This window comes from Triturus cristatus, chromosome 1_1 (assembly GCF_964204655.1).
Source record: "Triturus cristatus chromosome 1_1, aTriCri1.1, whole genome shotgun sequence".
Classification (NCBI taxonomy): Eukaryota; Metazoa; Chordata; class Amphibia; order Caudata; family Salamandridae; genus Triturus; species Triturus cristatus.
The window spans coordinates 992435150-992447232 of NC_140579.1; the positions used below are offsets into that span (position 1 = coordinate 992435150).

Genomic DNA, 12083 nt, shown 5'->3' on the forward strand with positions numbered 1-12083 from the left:
GTATTGAGTTTTGTGGTTATTGCCATTGTGATGTGAGCCAGTGGCTGTGATCGTCTGAGATGTTTTCTTTGTGGTGTGGGAGGTGCACCTCCAGAGTGATCCTCTACTGTCTGTTTATGTATGTATGTATATATATCTCTTTCTGATCTCGTGCAGGACGTCCAGTGTATCTTATCTTATAACAGTTACTGCTCGTTTATTAATCAGTATTATTGTTTGCTCAGTTATTGATTCATGCCTTTAGATTATACATTTGCTACATCAATTTGAATCTTATGCATTTGGTATCTGAGATAGCCTTTGTTTAGAGAGTATTATGTTGTAAACCCCAAGCCTTATTCTAAAAGTGATAGAGTCTTTGCATTTTGTTAAATAAAACCCCTTTTCAAAAGGTGCTGTTTGTTTTGTGTTGAAGTCTTGCAGTGCCATGGGTGGTAAGACATGCTCAAAGGTGTATATTATTCAAAGGTGCAGTGGTATATTTGCCTCCCAGGTGGGAGTGCAGGGATTGGGTGTGGCTTATTGGTGAGAATCCACATTCAAAACAAACTCCCCGAAGAGGCGCTCCTCAGAAATAACCCCCAAAGCACACACAGAAAAGAGCGAAACGTTAGGGTATGTGGTGGATGTGCTGTGCAGATAATATTATGAGTGAAGTGTAGGCCAGGTAAAATATAGATGTAGGGTTCTGCCCCAAAAGTTCAAGAAGGGCTGTGACACGCAACCACTTTCAGTGAAATGGCAACAAAACACGCAATATTGCAACAGATTATCGCCTGACCAAACAATGGGGCCCGTTCAGAAACTATTAGATGGAGAGTATGAAAGCTGAAGCAGGCCCCACTTGAACGAACGGGATTTTTTAAAATAACTTTTATATTTGTCTGCATGTGAGGTATGGTGTCTGATAAAAAAAAAAAAAACAAGTTAAAAAAGAGCTGTACTGCTCAAGCACTTTTAACTTCTGACAGGCAGCTGAAAGTTTGACCACCATATCTCAGCCCTTACTGGTCTTAGCCGGCTCCATTCGATTATCAAAATTAAATTGAATTACATTAAATTCCAAAGCTCAGCACACAGCCTCACACTCATCCAAGGGTTAATGAAGCCACTCAGTGCTGATTGATTCTGGAAGTTTCCATGTTCGGACCATGCAAGTATGATCCGTGTTTTTCAGGCGCTGTGGAAACAGTTTAACTCCCTGCCTTCAAATGTTTGCACTCGCACCACGCACTTGACAATCTAAGCAAGGCAAAGCTGAGAAACTGGCGGCCCGGTCTACTTACTATAAAGTTGTGACACGTACATGGATCAATGCTGCTAAAGGATAAATTAAAATGCATATTGGTATTCTAGCAGCAGGGAGCTTTCGATGTTGATAGTAAGTACTCTGTATGTTGTATGTTTTATGTGTGTTTAATATAAATGTTTCACTAACGTTATGTTTAGTAGTGTTTTTATTGAGACTAAAATAAGTCTTTGATTTAAAATAACGATAAAGTTGAATTGAAAGTGAGGTGGAGCACTGGTGACTGAGAGGATACGATGACCCTTGGGAGACGAGGGTGATGGAGCTCGGGGTGGTGTTCGTCCCAGGTGGAGGTAGAGTGACCAACAGGCATGGGTGCAAATTCAGGACAGGGAGTATAAAAATTCAGGACAAAGGCTCAAAATTAAGGACAAAAATTTGATACAAAAGGTACGTTTTACAGACACATCAGAGGAGGTCGCCCAACAGTATATAAGTAAGTAAATAGACAACCAATGTAAGTACAAGTCAAAATAAGTTTGTTGGGTTAAGGCAATCACGTTTTTTTGGTATGCGTGCGGCTTTTAGCAACTGTGCAGGTCTTTTTGTGCTATTCCATATGATCACAAGCTATTTATGTGGTTACTGCAGTGGGTTGTCCAGTCTGATGTTTTGTTTACAGTTCATGGTTCTGAGCAGGCATGTTTGGTGACAAAAGTGGTCAGGAAGATTTGCTCAGATGGTCTTTGTTACCAGCATCTCATATATGAGTGCCATAAAGCGGTACACATAGAATGTAGTTAATTGGGACCTGCAGGGCTGGACTAGAGGGCAGTCCTCCGAGTGACCAGCTTTATGTGTCAGATCGCTTTAGGTATTCCATGACTGTTCAGCTGGTGATGACTGATTTAGTGGCTGGTACAGAACTGAGTGATGGATAAGACCCATAGCGAACAAGTCTTGTATGAGGGTAAGAGCATTAAGCAGGAAAAGGGAGTTACTAACCAGCCTGCATGAGCTAAAATTGGCTACACACTGCTGAGTGTTATAGTATTATTGCAATCCAGAATGGTTAGATAGAAGATGACATTGCTATATAATGCCCTGGTTAGCCATATTTCAGTCCGCCTTACTTTACCTGTATATTGGAGATTGTATACTGCTTGGGCTGTTTCCTTTCTGTGAGCTCTAACTGCAGATTCTCAATGATGCACAGAAGTGTGCTACAGACTAGAAGTTGTTAAGGCATTATTGTAGGTCAGAAGGAGGCACTATCTTTTACATACAGAACAGTTTGCATTGAAATGTCAACAAAATACCAAGATGCAGTTTTACTGATAAAACTATATAGTGCACAAACAATAATGTGTGGAAAGGTGGTTTCAGCAAATATGTATCATTTGAACATCACCAAGTAAATTGTCTTGAACCTATTTTTACCTCTGTTTACAGCAAACTTCTGAATTACAAACAAGTGGTCCATTTGTGGTTTCCTAACTGCTGATATGTTTTGAAACATTTGCACAGTTCATTTGCAGGTATTTAACAGTTTTTCTGTGTTACAAAAAAAACAGACAGCTTACAGTCTTTGGATTCACACGCTCTTTACGACCACAACAAGACCCATATAGACCCTATCTCGTGTGTATTTCAATTCTTTTATAGTGCTAGTCAGCCCAATGTAGGGTGTTGAGCACTTTAGCTCACACACATTGTTCAGAGACAATGACTCATATATGCATGTAAATCAATGTATAGGAAATGTTAATTAAGACAATGGGGCTGCAAGGTGTAGGAGTCACATGTCATCCATACTGGTAGGTACTATGTGCAGGGCCACTGGAATTATTCAGCAGGGGAGGGCCAAATTATGCTGCAGATTTGACTAAATTATTTGGCAAGAAAAGGGAAATTCTGCAGCTAAAAGTTTTGTGATAGTATAACTACATTATTTTCTCATGTTTACACTTTTTAACACTTTCTGGGCATAGTTTGGACCTCATTGGTACCCGTATAACACCCAAATACAGCAATATACACAAGAAAGGTGAAGAATCAACCTTTCCAAAGGGCCTTTGCAACCATTCACGTCGTCATGTTTTAAAATCTCACACAGAAGATAGGCATCCCCTGTACAATTACTAACCACCAATCTTCGTTTTTAACTTTGCAATCACCATTTTGTGTAGAGAACCATAAAAACATAACTCACAACATTTTGCGCATCACTTTAGCTGCTTGTTTTTTGTTGGGTAAAGTGGGGGAAAAAAACATTTGCTGGTGGCTAGCTTCTTGGCTTTGTCAATGCATGTTATTTTTTTGTGATTTTTGTACAACTAGATTGTTGGTGGTCCCTTGAAAATATATATTAAAAAATATTGGCTAAAAGCAAAATCTTTTTTGGTCTCTAAAAGCATGCATTGCCGTAGTAGTCCATGGCACAGAAGATGTCTTTGTATGTGCAAGCGCTCCGTGTGAAACAGTAGAATGCAGTCACTCATAATTAAATTAGCTAGTGTCTGAAGTGTGCTGACATAATTCTCCATGCTGTATGTGGTAGTAAGTGAAAGAAAAATAATGCAAATGGCACAACAAACGGCTGTGAGGGAAGAGGGCTGACTGAATGCCCGCCCCTATGAGTAAATATATTATACACAGACGTTTAGTAAAATCTTAAGGTTTTGGCTAATTCCAGATCTAAAAGAAAAAGACCTTATCAACTTTAAGATGACCAGCTGGGAGCTTGTATGCATTTATCTTCCACTACAAACTGTTTTCTTTGTTCTTTCTTGTATGTTGGTGGTCATGTGCAGAGAGTATTGTTCAGACCAAATTGAGAATTTTGAAAACGCAGTATTTCTCCGATTGATGTCTAGCAAAGGTTTCGATGAAGCCCTAGAATTAACACCTGGTTGCAGTGTTTGAGGATCTAATTTCCGTTTCCTTTTTTTAACTGTTTAAGCTCGTATTTATTTTTTACTAAAATATTAAACATTACGTCTGAACCGAGTTTCCCAGCCCCATGCAGTTTTGCACAACTAGACAACTGCAATGCAATATGTGAGAACATTTACATGTAAATGTTCTCACATATTGCATTGCAGTAGTCCAGTTGTGCAAAACTGCATGAAGCTGGGAAACTCGGTTCAGAAGTAATGATTAATATTTACAAAAAAAACATAAATACGAGCTAAACAGTTAAGGCTTAAAAAAAGCAAACGGATCTGTTAGACCTGGTATCATTGGCATGAGTCTCTCGTCCATTTTTTCTGTTGGCCTCTTCTGTTAACGATGTTTTGCTGGAATATTGCTTTGGGCACTGTGCCGCTGCTAATCAGTGCCACAGTGCAAGTGCTCCCTATGTTAAATTGATACATTGGTTGGTGTTACCATGATTGGCTTGGTTGACTTACTGTTCCGACCCTAGTCTAGTGCACTGTGTGTGCCAAGGGCATGTAAGTTAACTGCTGCTGGTGGGCTTGCAGCACCGGTTGTGCCACCCACAGAAACAGCTTGTAAAATGTGTCCCAGGCTTGCCATCGCAGAGCCTGTGTGCAGTCCCTGACTGCCATGTCGACTTGGCAAGGAAACCTACTTGCCAGTCTCTAAAACCTTCACTTTGCCACATTTCAGACACCTCTATGGTAGGCCCTAGGGCTGGGTGCATTGTTGGTAAAAGGTAGGTCACGCCCTGATGTGTGTGGCATGACCTAATAGTGAATTACAGCCATTTTCGTTTTTCACTATTGAAGGGCTACCTGCCTCCCATAGGCCAGAATAGGCAGACTGATTATTAACTCCATTATAATCTTATCTGACTCAGGGAGCATGGTAGCGGTTCGAGTTTAGTATCCCTGAACTCAGAATTTAATAACACATCCTTTAGGATGGATGGTTTTTAAATTCTGTGTTTGAAAATAGCCCTTTTAGAAAGTGGCTATTTTCTTGTCCGACTATCCACCGGTCTCTGCTGGTCTGGTGTGTGTGTCAGGGGCTGGGGGGCTCCAGAGGTCTGAATGAGTCAGTGTGGGGTGAATGAGGCATTTACCTTTAGAGTGGGGGAAGAGTAGCCCCTGGTAGCCTGCCCTGCCTGACACAATGCTGGCTCCACCTCCTGCCGGGCGACTGATGGCCCTGCCCCTGCCAGTGACAATACTGGCTCCGCCTCATGCTGGGCGGCTGATGACCCTGCCCTGCTCAGTGAATAGGCCAGGTGCCTCGGCCTGGCAACACCCACAACAAACCTGGGATGGGGGGAATTTCCCTGCTTAAACAAAGGGAACAAAGCAGAAAAGGGGTATAAAAGAAGGACCCCTGAACCAAAGAAATTAGATCACTTCTGACAAGGAAACCTCTACCAAGGACAAGAAGCCTGCTGATCCAAGGACTTGCCTCCCCCTTCTGCCAGTGTGCTGTTTGCTGTGGGGAGCCTGAAGCTGCTTCTTTATTTTTGCCAAGGGACCAGGAGAGAGGAACTCAGTGTGTACTCTCAAGCTTGCAAGAAAATCTCCAAGGGCTGGAAGAGTGCCAGCCTCCTGTTGAAGTCACAGGGCTAAAGGACTTCAACCTGTGCTGAATTGCTTGTGCACAGGAGGAATCTGCAATCTCGACGTCGACGGACGCCGCTAAATCCAGCTCGACATCTTGAGTACGGCTCCAGTGTCCCGAGCCTTCGACGCCGGCCGCCAGGCCCGATCGACGCCAGTAGCGACGCCAGGGAGAGTAGTGAGTTCGGCTCCAGCTCCCAGTGACCCCGTCTCGACGCCCCCGCTGATCGCATCGAAGCTGCGCCGGTCTCAACGCCGTGAGCGCTGCTCCGGCCCGACACCTCTCGACGCCACTGCAGATCGCCCCGACTCCGAGGCTCGATCGACGCCGACCTCTCGACGCCGTGGAACATCGCGTTTCTTCATTCTCAAGGTACTGTGTTGTGAAGTCTGTTGCAACACCAGGCTCGACGTAGCGCTCCTCGCGGTCGACGCCGAACCTTGGGAATATCGTAAAATCGACGTCGTGTGACTCCTGCGGGGTCACATTGTTGCCAAGAACTGTGCTTTATGAAGAATACTTACTTTTGTTGCTAAAGAACTATTTCCTAAAGAGAAACTTCACCTGAACTATTATTTTTCCTTCCAAAGAGTATTTATTTAGATTGTGGTATATTTTTATCGCTACTTGGTCTTGTGCTAAGCCTTATATAAAAATACTTATTTTTTTATAATAACTCCTGTGTTGTGTCCGTTTGTAGTGTATTCACTTTATTACTGTATGTGGTCATAAATGCTTAACACACTGCCTCTGAGATAGGCCTGTCTGCTCTGCCAAGTTACTATTAACACTGCATGACACCAGTTGGTTGCAGTTTTTTTAGGCGATACCTACGATAGTTGTGTCATAAAGATGTTGTTTAACATGTATGTTTGTCCCCCTGTTTTTTCTTTTACAGGCGTTGTACATCCCCTTCACTAGTAACCACTTATTAGGGTGCTGTACGTGTGGTAAGTGCCCCACTAGTCGCTACCACTACCAATAAGTGTGTGAATCACCTGGTCCTGAAGAATTGCGGTTACTTTTAACCAATGCAAGAAACATGTTGACCACACATTACTATAGCGTAAAACAGTCATCTTAACTGGAGTATTACGCACGTTATTGTTTTTAATTAAGAGTGGGTCCCCTTTCATTTAATAAACCTTGTTACTTAGGATTCCCACTACTTACTTTTAACACACCTCTTCCACCACACACTTTTTCACTTTAGGGCCCTCACCTGCACTCACCTATCGGCATTTAAGGAATAAAGATCTCCACTAAAAGGCGCCACTAAGGTCGCCGATCGGGGATTGCAGCGCCGCCCCGATTCGGAGCAGACCTGATGATGAAACTTGACATCTGGGCCACGTGCTGACGATATATGACAGCTAGTCTGCCGGGAGTGTGAGGGTCTTTTTCCTTAAGGAGGATTCTCCTCCTGACGTTGTGGACTCATACATTTTTCTTCTCACCATTAGTTCTCTTGAGGAACTGCATACTTCTATATTTATTTGCTCTGCCAAGCTACCAAGGGGGTGAGCAGGGGTTATCTGAGTGTGTAATATCCTTGCCCTGACTAGAAAAGGTGGGTCCCTATTTGTCAGTGTATACCTCTGCCAACTAGAGACCGCCGGTTCTAACAGGATCTAATAGTAATAGTAGATTTTGTTTTGCTCAGATGTGGGTGGTATAATCTACTGGCTCCAAGCGAGTTACTCGCCTTCAAGGCACATCAAAGGCAGACGGCCCATTGTCATTCTTTATGTGATGATCAGCAGCAGACAGAATGACAATGGGCCTGTCCACAGTCTGCTCGAGGTTGGGGAGGGGCTGCTGGAGCCTCCAGAGTTCAAAGAGAAGTGCGAGAGGCCCCGAGGGAGAGAACGTTTAAACTCCTGGGGCTTCTCGCAGGGGAACAGCACAGCCTGCTGTAATCGTGATAATTACGGACCGAAGGCGTCCGTGAAAGGAATGTTGACGGACAACGGACAGGCCACAAAAATAACGGACGGTCCGTGAAATTTACGGACGGTTGATCACCCTAGGCATGGAGGGAGGTGGGTGGCTGCCTCCCTGCTCAGAGCACATGGCTGTCCGCTACTGTAACATGCGCTGCCTGAGTGATAATACCACATTGTCACCGGGCCAGCACCGGACGGACGCGCCTCAAACCCCCCCCACCCCGCGGACGCCCAGGACTGCAAATGTTCCACAGTGCCTGTCAGAGAGTTAAATTAAATGTAACAATAACTAAAAGATTAACTCAACCTCCTGCCTCTGCGCTCCTCTCTGTGTCATTGTCAGTGGCTCCAGCATAGGCTTCCAGAGCCTCAGCCAACTCCCCGTCTACCAATCAAGACGCTGCTCTCCTATTGCTCAGGTAGCATGAGAGAAGCACCAGGATTGGCTGGAGAGGACTAGCTCCACACTCCTTGCGCTGTTGGGGTCCTGTGCCTGCTCTCCATCCGGCTGTCTAAGACAGCTGGGTAGAAAGGTTTAAAGTGTGCATGTCAGGCTGGCCGTTGCAAGAGAGCCACCCAAAGTGACATGCGTACTCTAAACTGGAGCGAACACTACTCCACTGCTGCCTATCAGCAGCAGTGGCCCTGCCCTCAAATACAGCTCGGGCTGGGAGCAGTGAAAAATAGAACAGTAATAAATTAATTTTACTATCTTTTTATTTTTCACCTTTGCTGACCTTGCAGCAGGAGGCGACAATGCACCGCCCTAATAGAAGAGCTGCCGTTGTCTACAAGTCAAGGCTTAAGGGTTGCCTCCATGCCACAGAGGCATGCATGATGAGTTACCAACTAAGGCTCTACACTGCACAAATAGAAATCATGACCTGTGGACAATGGCACAAACACCAGTCTAGTCATATGGCCCAAGGAACACAATGCCTTCCCAGCTACATCAAGAGAGGTGGGAAAGACAGGGGTAACCATGGTTTCAGAGCTATTCCTGAGAAGTGCTACCCCAGAGAAACTGAAACAGTGCACTTCATCTGAGGATTAATGAGTCGCAGATAATTACAAATCAGCATGTTCAATTTTCATAAACAGAGAGTCAAATCAAGACATACTTCCTCATCTCTGGTGGATCCGTCAGTCACTACTTTGGGGATGATCCTTCCGTTGCAGTCTTTCCTCTCGTCATCTCCACTGCTTCCAGGATCTTGTCCTGAATGTGTTGATTTTTTCTCAGCGTTTATAAGGTCTAATGAAGCTTTACTTGCTTTCTCTTGCTCCTGCTGACAAACAGAATATGGTGTCATTGCCAAATGAAACTCAACAAAGCATCACACTGCGCATACGCTGCAAGTTTGAGAGCCTGTGAAACGGAATCACAAAATGTGTGACAAATATATGCTTTTTAAGGGTGGAATTACAACATTCAGGAGTCTGCAATGATTGAGAAGTATCCTGAAAACTCTGGCCTACCATGCACCCAAAACCTCAAAATATGTGTGTTTTACTGCTGATGGTGCAAATAGGACTTGATGAATGTCAACTTAGCCTTGAGTATAGTAACTGGATATACACTGCGCTTGCTGCTGAGAACCGTGTGTATATTTGCCAAGTTAATGAAATGAGGACAAAATTGTTGCAAATCATCTTTCTGCATTCACTTACTATTCCTTGTCATGATGATGACACTTCGATGTATGTCGTTCGGATGAAACAGCATTACAACAGGCAAATCAGTTACTGAACTGCACGCAGATTACTTTAGCCTCTTCTTTTTGGAACTCTTTCGGTCAGGCTGTTTTGTTGCTTGTTTCGCACTTCAGTTGCATTTGCCTCGCAAATGTCTAGGCGACTGTATACTTTGCGAGCACAAATCAGTGAGCTCTGAGCCCCTAAAACTCAAATATTCTAATGTGCAAAGTAGGAAAAGAAGGACCCAGAGGGGTTTCACCTCGAGCAGAATGGAATCGACCTGAGCTCACGCTGCTCGGCTGCTCACGCCGGACGCGTAACGCTCAGCTAGCTGTCCTGCGCCGCCCTCAGAGATGCCAGAGCGCTACGTTCACTGCTCTGTAACGCGAGCACCGAGGCTGCTCCTCTTGGAAGGGGGGTCTGTTTTGGAGATTGTGTCCCGGCCAAGGGCTAATCGGCCTGCCCTTTCTGCCCGCAAGAAGCTGGTGAAACAAGCATTGGATACACTGCACGTTTTTAAAAATTCGACTCTGTGCTCTGCTCTTCTTGCATCCCTCGTAGTCTTCAGTGAGGTCAACGAACTCTGGGGCCTTTGGACTGCTTTCCTTAAAGATCCTTGTGAAGCTAAGTTGCTGGAATACAGCAGGACCACTATGAGCGCGCGGGGGGGCCGAAGAGGCTCCAAGCAAAAGACTCCTGTTGCTGCCTTGGACTCTAAGGATATAAAAGCTGCCAAAGATGCCGCCTCCACCACTGAGGGAGCTCCTAAACTTAAAAATGAGGTCAGTGGGGATAAGAAAATGCAGGGGAAACAGTGGGGCAAGCCAGGGGTGGGGGGGGGGGGGGTGTTCCGCCTAGAGATATAAAAAAACACTGAGATTTCTCTTCCCCCCCACGAAAATCTTTTTGGGAGTCAAAAAAAATATCTTAAATCCCAGTATGAAACCAGTATGAAACCTCTATCCTCTCTCACTAATCACCCACTAGTAGATATCGTAAAGGAGGGGGCACCCCAAACAGGGAGTGGAATGGATTCTGTTGCCCCATCCACCATACCAGAAAGCGACTTGGCTGAATTAACAGAGCCTCTAGGGGCTCAGGATGGGCCTTCCCTAGTCCCGGTGTCAGTACTCCCACCCGCAGACACTACAACTCTTTTGTCACAGCCTACCCAACAGGCACAGGTACCTGAAAACCTACTCGGCGAGAATAGTACGGAGGCCCTACGGCTCATTTCTGACCCTGACCCCGGCGCAGGGACTAACAAGTGATCCAAAACCTGTTGGCGCCCCCTGGCTTCCAGACTCCCTGGACACCTGAAGCAGGAGGGGAAGATTTCTACTCTGTATCAGACAGTACTCCAAATTCTTCCAACGAAGATGTCTCTGGAGAAGCCAGCGAAGGAGATAGTGAGACCTCACTTCAAAATACAGGCACAGTACAGCGACATAAAAAGTCCACCAGCAAAAGTAAGCGCCGCAGTCAACTAAATGGGATTACTCCGACTCTAAGGTATCATACCCCCCAGATGAAGACGATTTAAATTCTACTCAGTGGGGCAGTACCAAGAGCCTGCATGCTGACACGTCTGAACCCTCTTTAGCTTCCATCCTGACCTCCATCAAGGAGTTCCATGAAGAAGTCCGGGCGGACAACCGTATCGTCAAGAATGCTGCCAAAAAGTTGCAGGGTGGGCTAAGGCGTCTGAATAAAACTTGCGCAGACATCAGTGATCGGGTTTCAATGGTAGAAACACAAATCGAACATTTGGAAACTGACACTCTGACCACCAAAGAGCAGGGGGAGTCTAATACTGCCTGCATGATGGATTTGATGACAAAAATGGAGAAGCAGGAAAATCGCCAGCCCCGGAACAACCTCCGCTTACTTGGTATCCCGGAGGGGAAGGAGGGGGATGACCCCAGGCTCTTCATAGTTAAATTACTACAGGACTCCTTTCCAGACCATCCGGAATGGGATTGGGACTATGAAGTCTAGAGGGCGACCGATTTCCTTTTCATCAAAAGCGACAACATAGCGGTGCTAACACGTCAGGTGGGCAACCTAGGGTATTTCTTGTTTACTTTGGAAACTTTCGCCTTAGACAGATAATATATGACCAGGCCCGCTTTAACTCCAAGAAAGGAGCAAATGGTGTAACATTCTTTGCTAAACCAGACTTTTGCCATCAGACCGTTGAACGGAGATGGCGAATGAGACAACTAATCTCCCCTTTTCAACAGCTGGGGGCGGAAGTGTTTCTTATGGTTCCCTCAAGGCTCAAAGTAATCTTAAACGGGAGTACTAAGGTTTTTCTCTCCGAGATTAAAGCAGGGGAGTATTTGCAACAATTGAAAATCAGGAACAAGTGACATTCGCTAACTGTTCAACGAGTGAAACCAGACCTAAGTCGGACTTTTCCTACCTTGATTCTGGCATTTTTTTTTCATTTTTTTTGGACTTTATTTGTTTACTCGTTTTATTTTCTGCTCTGTGGTTTCTCTACTTTTCTATGTTATTATCACATCGTTTCACTTTATCACTTTATTATTGAACACAGTTAAGAAAAAGGGGCATGCGGCCGAACAGATAAACTAGAGCTATAGAATTTATCAATCCGGCGTGGCTGGCAGTCGGGGCTC

General features: G+C 44.9%; 1 protein-coding gene across 3 annotated transcripts in view; it reads right to left on the reverse strand.

Moving 5' to 3' along the window:
• LOC146871423 (sodium channel protein type 4 subunit alpha-like) overlaps positions 1 to 12083 on the reverse strand; it is a 1828482-nt gene that overhangs the window by 891525 nt on the left and 924874 nt on the right. For all 3 annotated transcript variants that reach the window (XM_085651070.1, XM_085651071.1, XM_085651069.1), the window contains one exon: positions 8865 to 9032. In XM_085651070.1, coding sequence (XP_085507196.1) covers positions 8865 to 9032 — 168 coding nt within the window. The remainder of the gene's footprint in view (positions 1 to 8864; positions 9033 to 12083) is intronic.